The sequence below is a fragment of the Bufo gargarizans genome, chromosome 4, assembly GCF_014858855.1.
Source record: "Bufo gargarizans isolate SCDJY-AF-19 chromosome 4, ASM1485885v1, whole genome shotgun sequence".
Taxonomy (NCBI): Eukaryota; Metazoa; Chordata; class Amphibia; order Anura; family Bufonidae; genus Bufo; species Bufo gargarizans.
Window position 1 is genome coordinate 215796783 of NC_058083.1, and position 25047 is coordinate 215821829.

General features: G+C 45.3%; 1 protein-coding gene across 1 annotated transcript in view; it reads left to right on the forward strand.

Moving 5' to 3' along the window:
• The window catches only part of ABCF3 (ATP binding cassette subfamily F member 3), a 39776-nt gene extending 16743 nt beyond the window's left edge, over nucleotides 1-23033 (forward strand). The window contains exons 17-21 of the mRNA XM_044290680.1: nucleotides 13908-13996; nucleotides 14261-14352; nucleotides 18588-18720; nucleotides 18814-18901; nucleotides 22018-23033. Of these exons, the coding sequence (XP_044146615.1) occupies nucleotides 13908-13996; nucleotides 14261-14352; nucleotides 18588-18720; nucleotides 18814-18901; nucleotides 22018-22176 (561 nt within the window). The 3' untranslated portion in view covers nucleotides 22177-23033. The remainder of the gene's footprint in view (nucleotides 1-13907; nucleotides 13997-14260; nucleotides 14353-18587; nucleotides 18721-18813; nucleotides 18902-22017) is intronic.
• The last annotated feature ends 2014 nt before the right edge of the window (nucleotides 23034-25047 follow it).

The window sequence follows — 25047 nt, forward strand, 5'->3', positions numbered from 1 at the left end:
ATCGGAAGAAGCCTTTAGGTTGCAGCCAGTTGGTAACTGTACTTTTTTTACGTCTATCTTTCACTGAAGGGGCTACTTGGATCCCTAAATTTGGGGCCCTTGAGTAGATTATTTTCGGTGTTAAAGGCAAAAGCATCCCTATTGTTTTATCATTATATAAATGATGCCAATGTGCCTTTATAATATGTTCGACCTGTCTTGCCTGAATATTGTATGGCAGAATAATCCGAAAGCTTAAGTCTTCCTCCTGTTTTGTTTTTTGAGTTGGCTGAAAAAAGGTATTTCTATCCAAATTTTTTACTTTCTCAAGGGCATCATTTATAATAAGTTCTGGGTATTCCTTTTCTTTAAATTGGTCCCTCATAATGTTTGCTTCCTCCACAAATGTATCATCTTCCGTGCAATTCCGTTTCAACCTTCGGAATTGGCCGAAAGGAACATTTGTTAGCCACCTTGGTAGGTGGCAGCTTGTGAAGGGAATATACCCATTTTTTGCTGTAGGCTTGTGGAATGTATTGCATATATATTTGTTTTCTTTACATTTAATCGCAATATCCAAAAACTCTATCTTTTCACTTCCAAAATTAGAAGTAAATTTTAAATTATTGTCATTAACATTGATCTCTTTTATAAAGTTTTCAAGGTCTTCTCTTGTTCCACCCCAAATAAAAATAATATCATCTATATACCTCCGCCATAGGACCAGGTCCGCCCCCAGTTTGGGATCAATATTCTTAGTCTCCCAATGCGACAAAAATAAATTGGCATAACTGGGGGCAAACCTGGTACCCATGGCGGTGCCTCTTTTCTGTAAATAAAATTGATCAGAAAACAAAAAATAATTATGATGTAGGATATAGTCTACTCCTTCCAGTACATAATCAATCTGCTTCCCATTCCACAATCTATTTTTAGATAATTGTTCCCTTAGGGCTAGTATGCCCTGATCATGATTTATTATGGTATAGAGGGACTGGATGTCCAGGGTACCCATAATCCAATGGTCCTGGACATGCAGTTCCTCCAAAATACCAATAATTTCGGTTGTGTCACGTATGTAAGATCTAATTTTTCTTACCTCAGGTTGAAGCAGGGTATCTATGTATTTTGACAAATTTTACAGTTAACGATCCAATTCCCGAAATAATGGGGCGGCCTGGTGGGTCCACAATACTTTTGTGGACTTTTGGCAAACAATAAAATATGGGTAGTCTCCCTTGTGTGTTCATAATGAAATCAAATTCTTGTTGTGTTAGTATATTTTCTTCTAATCCTTTTTTGCAGTAAAGGGAAAGGGACCGTCTAAAATCCTCCGTTGGATCTTTTTTCAATGGGATATAGGTGGTTAAATCCGCTAACTGTCTGAGGCATTCTACGTTGTATTGATCTTCTCCCCAGATCACTATGGCTCCTCCCTTATCTGCCGGACGGATAACTACTTTTTCATTTTTTTGTAGTTCTCTTATAGCCTTTGTTTCCCCATTTGTTAGATTATTTCTCTACCCTTTTTTTATTTTTAATTTCTCTAGATCCACTTCTACACTTTTTTGAAATGTGGCCATCTCTGGGCCAATTTCAGTTCTTGGAAATTTCTTTGATTTATTTTTTAGTTGTGTATGGATATAGGGATCTTTTGATGGTATTCCTATAATTGGTGGATTTTTGATGAAATATTTTTTTAAACAGATTTTTCGAATGAACTTTTGAATACCTATATAGGTATCAAATTTATTCAAGGTAGCCGACGGCGCAAATTTTAGGCCTTTATTTAAAAGTGTAATCTGAGCATTAGTAAGATTAACTGTGCTCAAATTTATAATATCATTTAGTTTTAATGGTGATTTCTGTGATCTCTTTCTCTGGGATCTTCGGGTCTTCCTCTTCTTTGGTGATTTTCCCTGTATTGGTAATTTTCCCGTATGTTCCCTACGATCGTGATTCTCTTGTATATCTCGTGTCCACCTCTCGTGTGTTGGGTGTCCTAGATTTCTCTGGCCTTGTGGTACCCTGTGTCTCAGGTTGTAGGGCGTTCTGTATGTGTGAGGTGTTGTCTTTTTGTGATCTACTTGTTGTGGGGGTCTTTGTTTTAATCGTGGTGAATGGTGAGGGGGGGTGTGGTCTAAAAAAGAATTATCGGCTAAAGTTTCGTATCTGTTTTGTGTCGGTATATTATATCTTTTTAATTCCTTTTGTTCACGAACTGTTGTGTGGGGATTCTCTTCTATATGTTCTTCTCTACTATAGTTCTTTCTCATCTTTTTTAGTATTGTTTCTATATTTCTTTGTTTTTTTGACTATGATTTCTTGTTCGGTTTTATCCAGGCTTTTGTGTAATCTTTCTTGCCACATTTCATATGTCTGATCTTTTGGAAGTTTATCAATTTTTGTTTTTAATCTCATTATTTTTTCGGATACGCTATCCAAAAGGATAGTTCTCCTTTTAATAATTAATTCCATAAGGGCTCGGGATTGTATGTGTAATAAGTCTTCCCATTCTCTATTGAACTCCTCACCCATTAGATCTTGTGCTGGGGTTTTTGACAATTGTAACCCTTTTGGTACTTTATCATGATCCAAATATAGTTTTAGGGAACGAATTTCCCAAATTTGTCTCAATTTTTTGTGTAATAGGTCCTCCAATTCTCGGAAGGATTCAGCTGTAGATATTCCTTCCTGATCATTATCTTTACCCTCTATATTTTCAAAGCTGTAATTTTCTGCCTTAAGTTGTTTCGTTTCCATATAACTCCATATATCCATGATGGGTGCAGAGGGAGCTTGATCTCCGTGGGTGATTAAGTAGACAAATTAAATAAGGTTTGAGAGATCCGCTCACCTCTGTAACCCTCAGGGTAGGTGCACCAAACAAGATTTGAGATCACCCCTCAAAAAGTAGTTAAATTGTGAATTAAGTATGGATGGGCACTCATATAAGGAGGTATAGGACACACTTTAATGTTAAAATAATTGATAATAAAAGATACAGTTCATACATAATTTTTTTTTCGTTAAATAACACACAATCCTGGCTTGAAACTGAAGCTGGCAGTCCAAACAACCAAGTTGTATAACTGGTGGTTACTCCTAATTACAGGAAAAACGGAGGTTGTTCGGACGGCAAGTCTCTGCTACGCCAGGCAAAATAGTTATATAAAATACGTATATAAAAAATGCTTAACACATTTGGCTAAACAGAATAAAAATTCATTAGTATGGTCCTATATAGGGGAAAGCAAAAAATGGATGCTTATTTGACACTGGGTATTTGTCTCAATAGGTTTTGACCTGCATCTGGAGATGTATATAGATGATATATAGATATATAGATGATATTATTTTTATTTGGGGTGGAACAAGAGAAGACCTTGAAAACTTTATAAAAGAGATCAATGTTAATGACAATAATTTAAAATTTACTTCTAATTTTGGAAGTGAAAAGATAGAGTTTTTGGATATTGCGATTAAATGTAAAGAAAACAAATATATATGCAATACATTCCACAAGCCTACAGCAAAAAATGGGTATATTCCCTTCACAAGCTGCCACCTACCAAGGTGGCTAACAAATGTTCCTTTCGGCCAATTCCGAAGGTTGAAACGGAATTGCACGGAAGATGATACATTTGTGGAGGAAGCAAACATTATGAGGGACCAATTTAAAGAAAAGGAATACCCAGAACTTATTATAAATGATGCCCTTGAGAAAGTAAAAAATTTGGATAGAAATACCTTTTTTCAGCCAACTCAAAAAACAAAACAGGAGGAAGACTTAAGCTTTCGGATTATTCTGCCATACAATATTCAGGCAAGACAGGTCGAACATATTATAAAGGCACATTGGCATCATTTATATAATGATAAAACAATAGGGATGCTTTTGCCTTTAACACCGAAAATAATCTACTCAAGGGCCCCAAATTTAGGGATCCAAGTAGCCCCTTCAGTGAAAGATAGACGTAAAAAAAGTACAGTTACCAACTGGCTGCAACCTAAAGGCTTCTTCCGATGTGGAAAATGCCTGGGATGTAAAAAAACTAAATTCCCGAGAAAAACCACATCAGTCGTCTCTACACAGATCTCCCACGCAATGACAATCAAACATTTTCTCACCTGTAATTCTAATAATGTCATATACCTAGTCCAGTGCCCTTGTCAAAGACAATATATAGGGAGAACTAAACGCACCTTGAAGGTCAGGATAGCAGAACACCTGAATAATATCAGTAAAGGTTATGATAAACATTCGCTGTCCAGACACTTCAAGGATGCACACAATCAAGACCCTAGGGGTCTCTCCTTTACGGCACTGGAGAAGGTTGAGAAACATTGGCGGGGAGGCAACCAAATTGAAAGACTATCGCGGGCAGAATCGAGAAAAATTAATGAATTCGGTAGCATGTTACCAAGAGGCTTAAATGCCGAATTAGAAATATTCGGCTTCTTATAGATATGGGTGTTCTGTGTGGGCGTTGATGGAGAGTTGCAAGTTTGGCTGTTTTCCAGCACTGCAACTCCCCCTCCACCCCACATAGGCCACCCTCTCCCTTCTATATCTACATTTAAGAGAGAGGATGAAAGATATTTAGGAAAACTGAATGTATGAAACATCCGAATTGGCCCCTTATGAATTTGAACAATCTGGGATTCCCAAGAACCAAAATGCAGGCAATTCCCCAAAAAACGCAATAAAACCGCATATGCGTTTTTTTTTTTCCTATAAATGTATCTGAGTACCTGCTGACAAAGAGGAAATATCAAAGCTGTAAAATTCGTATGTATTTATTTATTTTAATTGAATTTGTTTATATAACGTCTTTTAGAAAATGCTGATTGATTTTTTACAAAAGAAAAACCTGTATATGGGTAAATAGGAAGAAAAAATGTATGAGAAATCATGTTGAGATGAGGTTTAACAGCCTACCATTCAAATGTATAAGAAAGACTAAGAAAATAACCTAGGAAAAAGAACCGCAGCAAAAACGCAAATAAAATATGGAACAAAAAACAGATCCAGACCGGGTTTTTTTGAGACACAATTAAAATCCAGATCGGGCTTTGAAACAGATCGAAAGTTAGTATAAATTGAGACCGTTGTAAGATTTGGGGTATGCCACTGAGGAAGAGGACAGCGTCTCCTCGAAACGCGTCTGGCGGAATACCCTGAACTACAGATGACCTATGAATAAAGAGTGCACTATAAAGAACAAAGAAAGAAAAAAGAACGGTCTTATTCCGTAAGGACAGAAACCCTGAGACGTCATTAACCTGCGTCGGGCGATCTTCCTACTGATCCTCCTACTGACTCAAACCCTGCAAGCCAGCTGAGAGACACGTGGGACGCGGTGAACTTCAGAGCCGGGACGCCGGCAGATACTGTGGACCGCAAACCCACCGAACGAACAGAGGCACGCAGGTGAAGGTAAGCCCACATAGTGGGTCAAACTTGTCAAACCACCATATTCAAGCAGTAAGAGGAAAAACATAATTTCTCGCCCAGTTTCCTTGGGGGACACAGAAGACCTTGGGTATAGCTCATCTCCATAGGAGGCGTGACACTAAGTGAGAACTGTTAAGCCCCTCCTCCACAGCTATACCCTCAGCCTGGAGAGAGAGACTGCCAGTTTTTGCTTAGTGTCCAAGGAGGCAAGACACTCCCTGCTCTGCAGGGCTCTTTTCTCCTTGTTTAATTTTTGATTTTTACTTTTTCTTTTTGTTCCAGATAATCAGGGACAACAGAGACGCACTAGACCTCTCTGTTTCTCCCGGGGTCGAGCTGCGCCAGTGCCGGTCACCCGCACTGCTGCCTCCCCCACAGAAGGCAAGGAGGACCAGGGCAGCCCAGCTCCCCTGTATCCCGCCAGCGCAAGGGTCGCCCGCACGCCAAGCCCCTCTTCCAGCGTCCTGCCACTACGGTGCCAGTAGCTGAAGGGGCGACCCTGCTGGAATGGACCGAGGGTGAAGACGGCTATGGTGAGAGATTGGCTTCTCCAGCCCTACGTCCCCCCCCCTTTCCACCACCACCACCCGGTCTCCTGCGGGCCTGACCCCCATACTGTGCCTCTCTGAACAGCTTTCATAGCTGTGAGGGTGAATGCCTTGCCTCTGATGGCAGAGGTCATGAGTTCGAATCCCTGGACAAACCTTAACCCTTCCACTGCTGGATCTAGGCTGGCCCCTGGGGTGTCGCAGGGCGGCAATCTGCTTCCCCCCCCCCCCCTGGCCCCCATAGGACAGGCAGCTGCTGTCCCCCTTTATCTTTTGATGTCCCGGCCGGTATATAATACTGCGCGGGCACCCGATCTCAGGGTCCCCCCATCTCCTTACCGGAGCGTTGCTCAGGGCCTGGGGGCCCGCTCCTGACAGACCTCGCCTCCGGCCGGCATGGACAGTCCGGTGCGGCCGGGCGCCGCAATGACCTGCGGGGCCGCAATTCCGGCACTCCATTTGGGCCCCTGACTCTTCCGGCCTGCGGGGTGGCCTCCCGCGGCCGGTTTAATGCGCCGCTCCGCCTCAGTCCCGGCACTCCATTTGGGCCCCTGACTCTTCCGGCCTGCGGGGTGGCCTCCCGCGGCCGGTTTAATGCGCCGCTCCGCCTCAGTCCCGGCGGTATATAATACTATGCGGCCCCGGTCGGCCGGGCGCCGCACAAATTTAGGCCCCCGGCTTTACGGCCTACTAGGCCGCGAAATTCTGGCCTTTGTTGGAGGGGGCGGGTACTTCTCCCGGCGCGAATTCTTCCCGCCTGGGGCTTCCTCCGCCCCCAGTGGATCGCAGCGCCGGCCCCCAGGCCGGCTCCCTGTTAACACTTTGGGTGCAGGCCGGCTCCCAATGGGCCTGTATGGTTGGCCACCCCTTTTTTTTCTTGCCTCAAGAGAATCTGTGCCCCTATTTGGTGGTTCCCCTTTAGCCTCAGAGAGGCTGTTTAAAAAAATAAAAATAAAAAAATAATAAATAAAAAATAAAATAAAGAAATAGATAAAATATGAAATAATAATGAATAAACAGATGTCTAACAGATTCTTGTGGGCTGCGCAGTTTCACCGGATACGGTGCTGGCCATGTGCACGACCCCCTTCCATAGGCGGAACGCTGCACTCTCACTGGATTCGCTGCCAGCCGTGTGCGTGACCCCCTTCCATAGGCGGAATACTGCACTCTCACCGGATACGGTGTTGGCCATGTGCACGTCCCCCTTCCATAGGCGGAACGCTGCACTCTCACTGGATTCGCTGCCAGCCGTGTGCGTGACCCCCTTCCATAGGCGGAATACTGCACTCTCACCGGATACGGTGCTGGCCATGTGCACGTCCCCCTTCCATAGGCGGAACGCTGCATTCTCACTGGATTCGCTGCCGGCCGTGTGCGTGACCCCCTTCCATAGGCGGAATACTGCACCCTCACCGGATACGGTACTGGCCATGTGCACGTCCCCCTTCCATTGGCGGAACGCAGCACTCTCGCTGGATTCGCGGTCGACCATTTGCGTGACCCCCTTCCATTGGCGGAACGCTATACTCTCACTGGATTTGTTGCCGATCATGTGCATGTCCCCCTTTTTCTTAGGCGGAAATCTGCACTCTCACCGGATGCGGTGCTGGCCAGGTGCACGACACGCTTCCATAGGCGGAACGCTGCACTTTCACTGGATTCGCGGCTGGCCATGGGCATGACCCCCTTCCATAGGTGGTATGCTGCACTCTCATTGGATTCGCTGCCGGCCTTGGGCACGCCTCCTTCCCTCAGGCGGCATACATACACTCCCTCTGTCTGTGGTTGTTCTCTCGCCGGTGCGTTGCTGGCCATGTGCATGAACCCCTTCCATGGCGGGGTGCTTGCACTCTCGCTGGATCCGCTGTCGGCCATATGCATGGCCCCTCTTCCGTGGGCGGTGTACGCACTCACTGGATTCGCTGCCGGCCATGGGCATGCCTCCCTTCCTCAGGCGACATACACACATTCTCACTGACTGTGTTTGTCTCTCGCCAGTACGTTGCTGGCTATGTGCATGATTCCCGTACATGGCAGGGTGCTCTCACTCTCCCTGGATGAGATGCTGCCCCCCCCCCCCCCCTTTTTTTTTTTTTTCCGGGCGGCATACTGCACTCTAGCCGGATACGTTGCTGGCCATGAGCATGGCCTCTAACATGGGTGGAACGCTTGCACTCCCATTGGATTCGGTGCTGGCCTTGTGCGTGACCACCCCATTCCATGGGCGGACTTTTGCACGCTCATGAGATTCACGGCTGTCCTTGTACGTGCTGTGCTGGACTTGTACATGTCCCCTTCATTGGCGGAGTGGTTGCACTCTCACAAAGTTCGGTGTTGGGGGAATTATTGCACGCTCTCTTAATGCTAGGATCACCCTGTGCATGTCCCCCTTCCACTAGGTGGACCTCCTGCGTTCCTGCTGGATTATATGGTATGTCCTATGTCTCTGGAGTAGGTACGGCCTTAGGCGTCATCCCCTTTTTGGGGTGGGCCTTTGCACTCTTGCCGACTGCAGTTTGCCAGGTACATTCCCCCCTTTCGGGGCGGACTGCTTACGTTCCATCGCGTGCCATGCTAGGCTTGTGCATAACTCCCTTTCAGGTTGCACTTTGCACTTCCATAGATGCTGGGGCACTCTGTGGCTGGCCCTCTTCTCTGAGTGGCTTTTTTGCAGGGAGCGGCCGTTCTTGTGCGTTGTTTGGGCCGTTTATGCCTTCTCCTCCCGTAGGTGGGTTGGCCTTCTCACTGCTTACGGGGCTGCTCGTACGTATGCCTCCCCTCCTTCCTGCGACATCCCTTTGTTCTCTTGGGTTACTTGCCGCAAGCCTTGCACTCGTCTCTACAGAGATCGTTCTGTCCACCTGACCCGGAGGGCTCTATGCTCTCTACTGCACCGAGCTGGGTGGTACTCATTCATTTCGTTGGCCCTTCCCCCCGGGAAGTGTTCGTGGTTCCTAGATGCGTGCTGTTGTCTGCAGCGCCCTCGGATTCTTCGTTGGCTCTGTCGGGACTATGGTTCCTTCGCCTACTACCATTTCCTCCTCTTCGGATGCAGTGTGGTATGAGTCCTTCCTCTTGGCGCCCTCTACGCTTCGGTCTGATCTGCTACCAGGTTCGGGCCACTCTTCTCGGGAAGATCACCCAACTTCTCTTGGATGCTCGATTACCCAGGTCCGGAGGACCTCCACCTTGGGTTCTTCAGGGTATTTGCCTTCTGCGAGGCGGTGAACCGGGCGTCTCACAGTGTAGCAGGGTTCTGCTTTTGGGCTGTCCTATGGCTTCCCTGCTGCCCACTCCTCCTTTCGGTTGGAGGGTGTGATGCCGGCCTCTGTCTCGACTACCTTGTCTCGCCGGCTCTGTTTGGCTCCCCGTTCGGTACAGATCACTCCGATGTGGCTTCTGCCCCGGCCAGGCTTCAGAGGCTGTTCCTTCACTGTCCTCCCCTCTGGGGGGAGCATGGTTGTTCATGTGGATGGTTCCGGTGTTCCTTTGGTCTCGTACTGTCTCCCTTGTTCACACTGGCTGTATTAGCTGTGTGCCTCTTGCTGGGTCTACCGCGTTCTGTCCTCCCGCTGGGTGCAGATTGCGCTTTCCATTCTAGGCTATGGTCCTGCTGTAGACTTACCTTCTGGTAACTTGGGGGGACTGCCCTTCGGTCCAGATCGTCCTTAGATCTCCCACACCAGGACTGTAGATAGTCTTCCTGTGATGGCTACATCAGCATGGACTTTAGCCTGTCTTGTCCTGGCATCTGGCGGATGCTGGGCGGACCCTTCGGTTCCCTTCCATCTGTCCTTCTGCTCCCCCACTCCGGGTGGATACGGGACAACGTTGCTCGGAGGCCGACGGGACCAGTTTTGCCGACCCTTCTGCCCGTGTTACTGGTCTGCGCCTGGTCACATTGGGTTTTTACCAGCTTGCCCAGGTGACTCCAGCGGGCTCGCTACTGTTCGCTCCTGGCTGGGTTTCGTCCAGGATCTGTCGTTGGACTTAGGGTTTTTTTGTCTGGGTGTCTGTGGGTAGCTGGGCATTCCCCACTCTGCCCTCCCCCCCCCCCCCCCCCCATGGTTCTGTCTTTCTCCAGTCCGGCCTGGACCTGGGACTAGGACTCTTTTGCTTGAAGTGTCAAGTGTCGGCGCTGTCCTTCCTCTTCCAGCGTTCCCCGGCCCTCGGGGCCTGTCCAGACCTTCTTCCTCGGAGTGGCTCTTTGGTTCCTCTGTACTGTCCTCTGGTACCGCCCTGGGAGCTGCATGCTGAGTTCTCGGCGCTCCGATCTTTCCCTTGGAGCCGTTACAGAAGTTCTCTCTACCTCTTCTGTCCTGTACGGTTGTTTCCGTAGCCGTCGTGTCTCGGACGGGTGCCTGAATGGCGGCCCTTCTTGTTTCGAGCCTTCTGTCTTTCCCCAGGTCAGGGCTGTTCTACATCCCATGTCTTCCTTCCTTCTGAAGGTGGTGTTTGCCTATATGTTGTTTGGGCTTTGCAGTTTTGGTTGGAGATCTCCGACTCTTGTCGACGTTCGGTCTCTTGTGTTTCCAGGCGGTCCGTGCTTAGGGTTGACTGCCTCCGGGATGGCTTTTCTCAGCTTTATCAGTTTGGCTATTGCTGAGGTTGCCGCACCAGGGGCAGGGGTCTGCCTTTGATGTCACCATTCATTTCACCAGAGCGGTCGGTGCCTCCTGGGCCGGAGGCATTGGGCTTCGGCCATGCATTTGGGCAAGGCGGCCACTGGTCTTCCTTGCACGCCTTACCGAGTTCTGCAGGGGGCTTACTCTGGCTTCGGCGGATGCTGCCTTGGCCCGCCTGGGTGTGCGGGCGGCGGTTCCTGGATGCCTTCGTGTGCTTCGCCTTGGTGCTGTGGTCCCTCCCCTTTTGGACTGCTTTTGAACGTCCCAAGGTCTTCTGTGTCCCCCAAGGAAACTGGGCGAGAAAACGAGATTTTTGTATAACTTACCAGTAAAATCTCTTTCTCGCTCTTTCCTTGGGGGACACAGCACCCACCCATTCATTTGTTTTTCTCTACACGGTTTCCGAGTTTGTTACCCGTTGGGTAGTTGGCTTGTTGGTTCCACTTTTGGACTTTGCCTTTTTTCACTACTTGGACACGCAACTGGCAGTCTCTCTCTCCAGGCTGAGGGTATAGCTGTGGAGGAGGGGCTTAACAGTTCTCACTTAGTGTCACGCCTCCTATGGAGATGAGCTATACCCAAGGTCTTCTGTGTCCCCCAAGGAAAGAGCGAGAAAGAGATTTTACTGGTAAGTTATACAAAAATCTCGTTTTGCATTCAAAGACAGAACTTTGATACAAGTATAGCAACAGTTAAAAAAAGGAAGCCCATCTTTCCTATAGAGACTGCTACATATGTGAAACAACATCTCCAGATGCAGGTCAAAACCTATTGAGACAAATACCCAGTGTCAAATAAGCATCCATTTTTTGCTTTCCCCTATATAGGACCATACTAATGAATTTTTATTCTGTTTAGCCAAATGTGTTAAGCATTTTTTATATACGTATTTTATATAACTATTTTGCCTGGCGTAGCAGAGACTTGCCGTCCGAACAACCTCCGTTTTTCCTGTAATTAGGAGTAACCACCAGTTATACAACTTGGTTGTTTGGACTGCCAGCTTCAGTTTCAAGCCAGGATTGTGTGTTATTTAACGAAAAAAAAATTATGTATGAACTGTATCTTTTATTATCAATTATTGTAACATTAAAGTGTGTCCTATACCTCCTTATATGAGTGCCCATCCATACTTAATTCACAATTTAACTTGGATTTTATTTTCATTTTTCATGTCCGTGGATCCTCCAAAAATCACGGAAGAAAAAACGGACACGGATCATGGTACAATGGAACCACGTTTTGCGGGACGTTAAAAAATACTGTCGTGTGCAGGAGGCCTAAAAGGGATTCTCCAGTTTCATAATGCCAATTTTTATTTTTATTTTTTTATCTGCACAGATTACTCCAAACACTGCATCATTTTTGGCTCCTATATTTGTTTTTAATGTCAGCATTTTCTTTCCCCTGCATTCTGGCAGGATGTTTACATGCAGAACTTTGTTTTCATCTGCTTCATGCTGGGTTTTCTAACCATGCTTTGCTCTGTAATGTTTCACAGAGCTTGCTCCTTCTAACTAACATGGGGGAATAAGATGTAGGGGTGTGACTACTGCAGAGGAAACAGTGTGGAAGTTGGAGCAAGTCCTGAAACAGAGCAAAGCATGCTGGTTAGAAGATCAAACAGGAAGTTCTGCATGTACATTTCCTGCCCAGATTAAATGATGCAGAAAATGGGTGAAGGAAAGTGCTAACTTGAAAAACAGTACATGAGGCAAAAATATACAGTGTTTAGGGTGCCCTGGGCAAAAAACAAGGCCTGGGCCCCACAGCATGTTTTTGAATGCAACGCCCTCCCACAGCTACTCAAGACCACCCTGCCTTTTAGTGCCCCCACACAGTAGTTATGCCCCCTTACTCCAGCCACACAATAGTACTCCCCCTAATATACATATAAGTGAAGGCTATGAATAAAAAAAAAAATCCGTAATACTCACCTAGCCCCATTCTCTCAATGAATGGAGCGCATCCCACTCTTCCCGGCAGTTGGGATGCAGTGAGGTAATCACACCTTCTGGGATGAGTAGATGAGGAGAAGCCAGGGGATGATCCTCAGTCCATGCCCTCTTCTGCTCAGTCCAGAAAGCAATATCACTGCATCGTGCCTGCATCACACCCTGGACAGTAGTACATCAAACAAAATGGAAATTGTAATCTATATAACAGCGTCAGCCAAATTATACCAGAGATCTATAAAATTAATCATTGCTTTGCTTACCAAACTTGGCACCTACTTCAAATATTTAACACATTTCCTCACTGCCTCCAAGAGTTGGAGTTGCCATTGGACATTACAGGTAGGAGGTATAAGAGGAGAGAACAACAACTCCCAACATGTCCAGGCCATTATGTGATATCGGAGGACATTACAGGGAGGAGGAGAGGAATGCAACTCCAAGCAGGTCCAGGCTGTCATGTGATATCGTGTAACATGATGTCATCACAGGTCCTTCACCAACTCTTCGCCCCCTGTACACTGATCACATGATGGTTATTAGGGATGAGTGAATCGACAACGGATGAAACATCCGAAGTCGATTCGCATAATCTTTTTTTCTTTTTTTTTTTTTTTTCTTCTCTTTTTTTTTCTCTTTTTTTCTCTTTTCTTTTCTCTTTTTTTTTTTTTTTTCTCTTTTTTTTCTCTTTTTTTCCTCTGTTTTTCCTCTTTTTCTCTGGACTAAAGGCCCGGGCCTCCCTGTCGCTGTGAGGCCCAAAGCAGTCACTACCACTGCTTCCACAGTAATTCTGCCATTGGAAACCAGAGATTTCTTTAAGAGATCTGTAGTTATTGATATAAATCATAATATGTTGATGCCCCTTTGAGAAAGTTTTGAACAAGTTTTGGTGCCAGGAAAAGGAGAGAGCTGCAGTCATGCATTTCTAAGAAGTCCCTGTAACTGATAAAACTATATTCCCATAGCCACTAAACCAGCTGCAAGCATATGGACACAGTTACAACAATAAGGCCCTTTTACACAGGCCGATGCATCAGCAAATATTAAGAACGAACTGCATGTTCCTGATAGTTGGCTTATCGTTGCCTATGCACTTCTATGGGACGGCTCTGTAGTATTCACTTGAACAGACCCTGTGGGTCCGCTATTGATGACCTGTCCTGAGGATAGGTCATCAATAGTAAAAAAAATAAAAAAATATACCATATGTAAGTGGACAGCCCCTTTCAGATGATGTTAGGAGCATTACTAGTGACCTAAGAAGACAGAATTGATAACATTTTCAGTACAGCTAAGTAATGGAGGTTTTTTAATGTATTTATGTGCTTTTATTTTTTAGGTGGGTGAAAATGGAGCAGGAAAATCCACAATGTTGAAGTTGTTAATGGGAGATTTGTCTCCGGTAAATGGGATTCGTCAAGCACACAGGTTAGTTAAAAACAACTTTTACTGGAGTTATAGTGTTGATCTTAATAAATGGTGCAGGAAAGCATGTGGTAAGGAGCATTACTATTTGGTGGTAGCAACTGGGCATGGGTATTATGGGCATTGTATTGAAGGTTTACATTTTTTTGAACAGTTTAGAAATTGAAGGGGTCCCATCTTATCGCACATATAGATTTCTCTTTCATCAAATCTGGACTCTACACATATAATGCACTTAAGGTTTCTTTCATTTTTCTCAACCACCAGGAATCTTAAGATTGGTTACTTCAGTCAGCATCATGTGGATCAGCTGGATCTGAACGTCAACTCAGTGGAGTTACTCGCAAAACGGTTCCCAGGTAAATTATACATACAAGTTTTAGAACTTGAGATCTTAATAGTTTTTTTTCCCTGTAAATAGGAAAAATAGTAATAGTTTTCATATTAATTTTAATCCTAATAAACCATGAAAAGTGTCCTGCTGCTTACAACTTTTGTCTCGTTCTCCCACATGTGGGTTCTGTAGACTTCAAAGCTATTAACTGCCATGAGTGTCATATTGAACTGGCAGAATTGAATTTGCAGTCACTGTAGCCCTGAGATTGTCATTTGACAAGCTCACTAAGATATCAAGACTTGTTCTGCAACTTTATACACAGTCGATTCACATTATTATGACTGCTTCCTACTTTTGACGTCTGCGGCGTGTAACTCTTGAAGGAAGTCAGGTGCCGTGAGCGGGCTTGGTGGGTATATAAAGTGTGCGATAGGATGTCTGCACACAGCTAAAATGAACCAGGGGCTACCAGATGTAAGTAAAACAGTTCAGCAAACCCCACTGTGTGTGGGGATCCGACGCAGATGGACGGTCACTGCACCTAACAAAGTTGCATCGGCAGAAAAATTTCTTGGCAGTGTCAGAATTGGACCTCCGCTGATTGGCAAAGGGTTGCCTTCTTAGAATGGGTGGACGTTGGCGTGTCAGGTGAGAAACATCAGAGAACAAATATCCTGCAACCATTGCTGAAAGAACACAAGCTGGTGGTGGCAACGTTTAGGTCTGGGAAATATTTTTGTGGCATTCTCTGGGCCCCCTCATCCACGTGGAAGACACCTGCAACAAATTTGAATATGAAGCCATCCTAGCAGATCACGTACACCCATACATGCCGACTGTCTTCCCTGGGGTGGTTGGGATCTTCCAGCAAGACAATGCAACAAGTCACATGGCTAGAAATGTCTGACATTAGTTGGAAGAACATGACCAAGACTTTCAAGTACTGCCCTGGCCCCATAATTCCCCAGACTTGAACCCAATTGTGCATCTGTGAGACCACCTCAATTGTTGTGTTCGTTCTATGGATCCTCCCCCACATGCCCTCCAGCAGCTGTGAGGTACACTGAAGTCAGCATGGCTCCAGATACCTGTAACAACCTACCACGACTTTGAGTCACTCCCAGCCCGTTTAGCTGCTGTCCACACACTGCGGTTACTGCTGGTCATAGTAATGTGACTTGACTGTGTATATATGAACACAGAATTTTCTCTTGAATGCATTGGGGGACACGGCACCATGGGTATATGCCCAGCTGCCACTAGGAGGCTGACACTAGAAGTAAAAAGTGTTGGCTTTTCTTATCTGGGCTATACCCACTGCAGATGCAGGAGCAAACCAGTTTTTTTTTTCTAGTGTCTTTAGGAGGCAGACATGACCTGCTTTTTTTCCTGCAGGTCTTGCTGCTATGCTTGTTATTATTTTTTCTCTTTTTGCTCTTTATGCAGGTTTTTCTCCTGCTGCAGGGGGTGCTCCATCGTGGGCTTCCACTTTAGTTGCACCCTCTAAAGGGCGCGTACTTCAGTCCCCATTACTGCCGCCGCAGTGGATTGCCAGCATTCCCACGGGCTCGGTGTTGAGTCTTCTGATGGGGTGACCCTGCTGCGCCTGAAGACATCAGAGGGCAAGTACAGCTCCCCTCTCCCCCTGCTGGACAACTGATCCTCTTGACCAGGGTGTCTGCAGTCAGGGTGGCTATTGGGCTCAGAGACGCATGTGATAGACATTGGGCTCCCCCCCCCCCCCCCCCCCCACACCAGGCTCTGCAGCTAGCTTTATTTCGGCCATAGTCTTCCCCCAGGGGGGCAGAGGGTCATTGCTGGCTATTCCCAGGGGCTTATTTCTCTTATGGGCGATCCCTGCTGGGCCCTCTTATCTGGGTGCCTGCTCAAATTGCGGCAGTCTCTGCCCCTCACAGAGACCATGCTGCTGAAGGGGCTCGCCCCCGCTCTGACACCAGGTCCCGTAAAAGACCTTGAGTGATCTCAGCCGCGTCCCGCTCCTCCTCAGCGTCCTCGGGTCACTTTCTAGACAAGTCTGAGACAGGCGAAGTCTCGTCTTCTGCCGCTCCTGGGGACACCTGACTCCGATTCTGTATCAGAGAAGAGTTCTACTTTTATCTGCGGCCATGCAGGACCTCATTATGGCGGTTAGAGATACTCGCAATGTGCAGGAGGGTACTCCCTCCTCTTCTCAGGACCTTCTGTCCTTCCGCCGTTCCAGGCGTTCCGTGTTGGTTTTTCCTAACCACCCCCCAGACCTTGACGCACTCCTGGCCAAAGAATGGAGTCAGCTTCATAAGCGCCTGCAGATCTCTAAGATTTCGGACGCTCTGTTTCCCTTCAGTGCAGAATCCGTGAACCTCTGGTCAGTCCCACCTCTGGTTTATTCCCACCACCCTTCCCTTGGCCGATGCAGCTTCCTTATCGGATCCCGCTGACAAGAAGATTGATTCCTTGGCTAAGGCCGTTTTGTAGCGGCAGGCTCCGCTGTGCAGTTGGATTAGGTTGGCAGTTAAGGAGGCCTATGTTGCCAAGGGTCGCGTTCCTCCCTTTCGATTGACCGCACATTCCACTTGGGCGGTTAGACATCAGGCCTCAGCTTCCCAGGTCTGCAAGGCCGCCACCTGGGCCTCTGTTCATACGTTTTCCAAATTTTATCACATCCACTCTTTGGCTTCTGCTGATGCCAGTTTGGGTCGCAGGGTTCTGCAAGCAGCCGTGAGTTAGTTGCGGTTGCATGGCTGTTTTTTTGCTGCCCTCACTCGTGGACTGCTTTAGGACGTCCTGTGGTGCTGTGTCCCCCCAATGCATTCAAGAGAAAACAACTGGATTTTTGTACTCGCCGTAAAATCCTTTTCTCGTAGGATGCATTGGGGGACACAGATCCTGCCCTTTGTGGCAAAGTTTTTTTTTTTCTGTTGGTCCTTTCTGGTTTAGGACTCGTTGGCTTAGTTTTTTTCTTGTGCTCCTACTGCTTTTCTTCCTACTGGTTTGCTCCTGCATCTGCAGTGGGTATAGCCCAGATAGGAGGAGCCAATACTTTTTACTTCTAGTGGCAGCTGGGTATATACCCATGCTGCTGTGTCCCCCAATGCATCCTACGAGAAAAGGATTTTACAGCGAGTACAAAAATCCAGTTATCCTAATGCATATATGATATACATTAAAGGGGTTGCACAGGATTTAAACTTATCAGGATTGGGGATAAGTCTCTGATTGGGGGGTCTGACTGCTGGAACACCATGTATCACGAGGATGGAGGTGTTATCCCTACCACGTATGAATGGAGCAGTGGTCGCACATGCATCTGCAGACAGCCAAAAAAGCTGAGTGCTGTCCTCTGTACAACCAGTCCACCATTCATATGGGGGTCCCAGCAGTCTTACACCTACCGATCAGACACTTATCACCTATTCTCTGGATAGGTGATGGATTTAAATCCTATGCCAACCTTTTTAATGGAATAAATTTAGGAATGAGCAAATCAATTATTACATTGGCACTGCTTTAGATACCACAGCAGGGACTGTTCATGCACTGGTACATGGAAGTGTTGTAGTGCATGCACAGTCGCTGCCCCAGAACAATCAGCAGAGCCTCTGCTCTTTCACTTCTACTTGGAGCAGCATCGACGCCACAAGATTGTTGGGGCCGGGTGAGATGTATGGCCCTGTTAATCAAGCGGCAGGGGGGAGCTTCTTCAGTAGCAGGGAGAGCCCCTCGCGGCTTAGGAACTCTATTTGATGAACAAATCGATTTGTAGGCATTGATTTGCTCATCTATAGTTAAAGGGGTTGTCTCATCTCGCCGTTACTAAGGCAAGATGAGAGACAGTCCCGACTACGGGCGCTCCAGCGCTCTGCTGTTTCAGTAGCTCTCATTACCGTGCATGAGAGAGCTGCATAAACAGCGTAGCACAGCAAGCTATGCCAGTTCTGAGTTAGAGAAACGGCATAGCTTGCTGTACTATGATGTTTCCATAGCTCTCGGCAAGGAGAGCTACTGAAACAGCAGAGTGCCGGAGTGCTCTGCTGTTTCCTGGCCGGGAGCTGGTCAGGACCTTGGTAATGGTGAGATGAGACAACCCCTTTAAGTGACATGTTATCTGCAAATCTTTTAGTTTCTAGCATAATGAGAACTTTTAATGTTGGCTCATTCTCTGAGTTGGCTGATACCATCTTAGTTTCTTGTCAATAGATGCCGTATATGATAAAGTACCTTTCATCAGCTCTGCTAGATCTTTTCCGTCTTTTACAGGTAAATCAGAGGAGGAATATCGCCATCAACTTGGCAGCTACGGTATCTCTGGTGAACTCGCAGTACGGCCAGTAGTTAGTTTGTCTGGAGGCCAAAAGAGTCGTGTCGCATTTGCACAAATGACAATGCTTTGGTAAGATACTGAAACTTGCTTCTTTATATGCAGTGGATCTTTCTTTGTATGGACGGCAAAAATTATTATTAAATTGTCTTTATATTTTGTCAGCCCCAACTTTTACATTCTGGATGAGCCGACCAATCACCTTGATATGGAGACCATTGAATCTTTGGGAAGAGCACTGAACAAATTCCGGGTAATTGTTGCTTTACCCTTTGCCCAGCCTTCTGCATATGTTTTTTTTTTTTTTGTTTTTGTTTTTGTTTTTTTTTCTTGAAGTTAATGACCTATAGTGCTGGTGATAATGTGGATATTGAGATTTCTATAATTTATAATGATTCTCTGTGCCACAGGCAATGTAAAAATTGTAATGTAAAGTAAACCGTAGTGGAGGGCCAGGAAGGAAGAACACAGAGAAATTGTGGATTTGTGACTCCAGAAGGAGTACTCATTGTAGTCACTGATCAGAGTTCTGCCCTACTTGATCCCTATTTGCAGGCCTTATGCCTCTTTTACCCTACCTTTTTTTTTTGTTTTCGTTTTGCGGGATGTTTTTTGCGTACGGTCTGTATACGGAACCATTCATTTCAATGGGTCCGCAAAAAACTGAATGTACTACGTATGCTTTCCGTATCTCCGTTCCGTGCAAAGATAGACCATGTCCTATATTTGGCCGCAAATCACGTTCCGTGGCTCCATTAAAGTCAATGGGTCCACAAAAAAAACGGAATGCATACGGAAATGCATCCGTTTTTTGCGGAACCATCTATTGAAAATGTTATGCCCAGGCCAATTTGTTCTATGTAACTACTGTATACTGTATATGCTATACGGAAAAACGTAGCGGAAAAACAGAACCGAAACGGAAACAAAAAATGGAACACCGAATACGTGAAAAACGGACCGCAAAACACTGAAATAGCCATACGGTAGTGTGAAAGAGGCCTTAGTCATATAGTTTGGTGTTTGCAGTTGCTAAAACTGGAATTGAATTAAAAAAGGTACAAAGGTATATGCGCACCGTGTGTATTACACATGGATGATTGAACAGAAAATCTGTATTGTAATACAGTGCCAGTTGAATAGATGAGATTTTCAAAATCTTATGGACTCAGTGCGGAAATTGGAAATGGGGCTGTGGTGTGGCTTTTAAAAGCCACAGCATGTCATGTTTATATAAATTTTCAGTGCCATTTTCAGCCTTTGCAATGCAAAGGGTGAGATCCGTAGCAAGTCCGCCTAAAAATCTGCCGATTAAAACATGAAAATTTTGTTGTGAAAACTGCATGAAAATCCGCATAAACTACACTGCCACATATACAGTGCCTTGCAAAAGTATTCACCCCCTTGACTTTTTTGTATTTTGTTACATTACAGCCTTAAGTTCAATGTTTTATTAATCTGAATTTTATGTGATGGATCAGAACACAATAGTCTAAGTTGGTGAAGTGAAATGAGAAAAAAATATAAATAAAACTATTGTTTAGAAATAGAAACCAGAAAATTGGCATGAGCGTATGTATTCACCCCCTTTGTTAGGAAGGCCATAAAAAGCTCTGGTGGAACCAATTACCTTCTGAAGTCACTTAATTAGAGAAATGATGTCACCTGTGTGCAATCTAAGTGTCACATGATCTGTCATTACAAATACAAACCTTTTTTGAAAAGGCCCCAGAGGCTGCAACAACTAAGCAAGAGGCATCACTAACAAAACACTGCCATGAAGACCAAGGAACTCTCCAAACAAGTAAGGGACAATGTTGTTGAGAAGTACAAGTCAGGGTTAAGTTACACAAAAATATCCAAATCTTTGATGATCCCCAAGAGCACCATCAAATTTATCATAACGTAATGGGAAAAAACATGGCACAACAGCAAACCTGCCAAGAGATGGCCGCCCACCAAAACTCACAGAACGGGCAAGGAGGGCATTAATCAGGCAGCACAGAGACCTAAGGTAACCCTGGAGGAGCTGCAGAGTTCCACAGCAGAGACTGGAGTATCTGTACATAGGATGATAATCGGACATACGCTACATAGAGTTGGGCTTTATGGCAGAGTAGCCAGAAGAAAGCCATTACTTTCAGCAAAAAACAAAAAGGCACGTTGTGAGTTTGCAAAAATGCATGTGGGAGACTCCCAAAATGTATGGAGGAAGGTTCTCTGGTCTGATGAGACTAAAATTAAACTTTTCGGGCCATCAAAGAAAACGCTATGTCTGGTGCAAACCCAACACATCACATCACCCAAAGAACATCATCCCCACAGTGAAATATGGTGGTGGCAGCATCATGCTATGGGGATGTTTTTCAGCGGCCAGGACTGGGAAACTGGTCAGAGTTGAGGAAAAGATGGATGGTGCCAAATACAGGGATATTCTTCAGCAAAACCTGTCCCACTCTGTGCGTGATTTTAGGCTAGGACAGAGGTTCACCTTCTAGCAGGACAATGACCCCAAACACACTGCTAAAGCAACACTTGACTGGTTTAAGGTGGAAACATGTAAATGTGTTGGAATGGCCTAGTCAAAGCCTCCGATCTCAATCCAATAGAAAATCTGTGGTCAGACTTAAAGATTGCTGTTCACAAGTGCAAACATCCAACTTGAAGGAGCTGGAGCAGTTTTACAAGGAGGAATGGTCAAAAATCCCAGTGGTAAGATGTGGCGAGCTCTTAGAGACTTATCCAAAGCTATTTGGAGCTGTGATTGCCGCAAAAGGTGGCTCTACAAAGTGATGACTTTTTCTGTTATTTTGTCCTACTTGTTTACTTCACATAAAAAAAAAAAAAAAAAACATCTTCAAAGTTGTGGGCATGTTCTGTAAATTACATGCTGCAAATCCTCAAACAAGCCATGTTAATTCCAGGTTGTGAGGCACCAAAATACGGAAAAAGTCAAGGGGGTGAATACTTTTGCAAGGCACTGTACACTAAGGGTTAGGAATGAATTGCTGTGGACTTTACCTGTGGATTTGTGCCATGTAAACTCCACAGTTGGTTACAATACTAAGCAATTGGACTGACTTATATTTTTCCAGGTAGAAATTGACAAAACTCAGCAATTTCTGTTGCTGATTTTCTCCTGTTCAGTGCAGCAGGGGTGAAGTCCACGTTGAATTTCGGCAAAAGCTGCATGTAATGAATGTGGATTTTGCTGCGGGTTTGCTGCAAGCTTTCCAGTTACATGCAGATTTACCCTAAAGCTTTCTTTTATACTGCTTTTTTATATTTCATTTTTATGTCTTGTCTTGTCCATGTATCTTTGACCTTTTTACAATTTTTAATGCGCCATTGGTTATATCCTTTCTCTAGGGAGGAGTAATCCTGGTTTCCCACGATGAGCGATTCATCCGCCTTGTTTGTCAGGAGCTGTGGGTCTGTGAAAATGGTGGAGTGAGCCGCATTGAGGGAGGCTTCGATGAATACCGGAATATCTTGGAGGACCAGTTCCGCAAGGAGGGCTACCTATAGTTTGAACTCCACAAGAGTTTGCCGATTGCTCTTGCGTAGCTTCCTAGCTTCGCTGGTGTCCAGTTAAATATCAAGCAAGGTTCCTGACCTTTTAAAGAAGTCAGATGTGCATACATGGGCTCTAGGACACTGCAGCTAATGAGACTGATGTTCTAGCGGAGGGAAGATATTTATTACGCCGTCAGTACAGACTGAGCAGAGATGGCTGTGTTTATATGAAATGTATGTTCTGCTGCACATTACCATTTTGTTACTCCTTTCTTTTATCCCCTCGCTGGTCTTACAGCAGATCCAATCTTATGTAGGACCCTTTTCTATTATTTATTTTAAGTGTATATCAAAGTTCGGATTCTAAGGAGCTAACCCTGCAGACGGTCAATGATTCTTTCTATTGCAGAGATGTTTATGTATTTTAACCTGGTCTTGGTTCTTCAGTCCACTGTCGTCCCATAATTTTCATTATATTATAAACTGAAAAATTGTGTAATATAATTAGTGGGAGTATATGATGTGTATGACTTCAGTGCTTGTTCAATTTCTGATAAAACGTTCTCAGATTATGTTGAAGGTAAGACAGAGGCCAAGGTTTATTCCCTGGTGAATGTGTTCCTTGTATAATAAACTTGCAAATATCCCCCCCCCCCCCCCCTTACTGAGTCCCTTCTACAGGTTTTAATTTTCCTTGCATCAGCTTTTTTATCTAGGAGACCATGGGCCGTTCTTGCTCAGTAGTAGTGTGCAGTCAACATCTTGCTCAATCTAAACCGCTATCTTTTGCTTCCTGTTAAGTTATTAGAGGTGCCAAGAGATGGAGATGTGAAGCTAACCAGATGTAAATAAAGAGCAAATTCCACCTGCTTCTTGTGTCTTCTTATTCCTCCTTTTAGTTTTTATTATTTAGGACGGAAGCCTTCCATTAGTTTAATACATTGCATTTGTTTTATATTCGTCAACCACTGAGATTTTTTTGTCCTGACGGCCAGCTTATCATTCTTTTTGGATCCACGTTGGCTTTATATATATATATATATATATATATATATATATATATATATATATATATATATAAAAAAAAAAACACCATGTCTGAATCCAGCCTTAGTTGCTATTGACACAACCGTATTTTCGGTCTGCTTCTGATCCGCATCTGTATGTCCTTTCCACGGCACCATGAAAAAGATAGAACATGTCCTAAGAATAGGCATTGTTACAATAGGGCCCGTTAAAAAATGCGGAATGCACAAGGGCTGCATCTATATTTTGCGGATCCGTGATTTTTGGACAACCAAACGGATACGGTCATGTGAATAGCCCCTCAGGGGTCATGCACACAAATTTATTTTTCTTCAGTGTGCTATCAGTTTTTGAAACTTGGGGGTTGTTCACATGTCTGTGCCTGATCTAAGAATCTCACTGCAGCTCCTATTCTGGGCCGTTTTTGCAGATGAGAAAAGCCAATGTGTGTGAGGGGGGAAAAAATAAATAAAAATGGGCACAAAATGAACAGTCATGGCATGGTGTAGGTTAATCCAGTCCTCTACAGAGGCACCGGACGGTGAAACGTGGTGTTCTAATGGCTTCATAGCAGGGCAGCACATGAACTACATGTGAGCGATCAGCAGCAGCACACGACTTTCTGATTGTTCGCTACAAGGCTGGATTCTCACCTGCAGTTTTTTTGAACCATGGATTGGACTGAATACAGAAGAGACCTGTATAAAGGGATGACTTATGCGTCTCGTATTTTATACTGTCCTGTGTTTGGTTCTTTTAGAATGCAGCCTGTCTGTATCGGTCTGGATTCCAGGCGCTTTTAGATTGGAGACCGTATCCACTTCTCATATGTACAGGTTTTCAGACACAATGAAACAAGAATGTTCTCAGAAAATTTTCCATGTCACTTTTTATATTTAAACTAAAACCAAAAATCCTGCAGTTTTTACACTGGCCACTATGTCTAATAATTGGTGCCACTTCTTGGTTTGTACAGATCACTTTACTGCATTTAACTCATTCTAATCTTGCCTGTAATGATATCACCTCTGTTTATAGATAAGGATCCACCATTCAGAATAGGTCCTACCTCTTGCACAGGTCACAGAACATGCCTTGAAAACTCTCCCATAGAAGTCAATGAGGTCCCCTCCTGACCATTGTGTCTATGGCCCATGGGGCTGCTGTAAACAGTGGCGTAGGGATCGCCATAGCAGTGGCTATGGGGCCCTACGCCACTGGGGGCCCGTCCGTGCCGACTTCTGTTGATTTTTTTAAAAAAAAATTTAATTTACACACACACACACTACACACAGGCAGCCAGGCCCGAGCCGCGGACCGCCCGCCCACTACACAAGACTAGACTAGTGTAGTGGGCGGGCGGTCCGCGGCTCGGGCCTGGCTGGGGAGGAGTCAGGACTGGAGCAGGGCGCACGCAGGGCTGGGCCACTGAGAACTCAGAAGATCCGATAGTATAGTCTAACCCCCAGGCGTTCCCATGGTGGCGGGGACGCTTGCCTGGGGGTTAGAATATACCATCGTATCTGAGTTTTCACGATCTCAGTGAGATCGTAAAAACTCAAATCCGATGGTATATTCTAACCCCCAGGCGTTCCCAAGGTGACAGGGACGCTTGCCTGGGGGTTAGAATATACAGAGCCACGCTGCTCACAGCAGTATATTTATAAACTAATCAGTAACTACTTTAACTTTAATAATTGCTCATTGCTGAGCTCTTTACTTGGATTTTTTGGACATCTTACTCTGTAGGTGGTACTCCGGTAATAGCAGGCAGTGCAGGGGGCGGCGCTCACTCACTGACGTCACATGCCTGCTCCTCCCACTAGGCGACGCAGGCGCGTGACGTCAGTGAGTGAG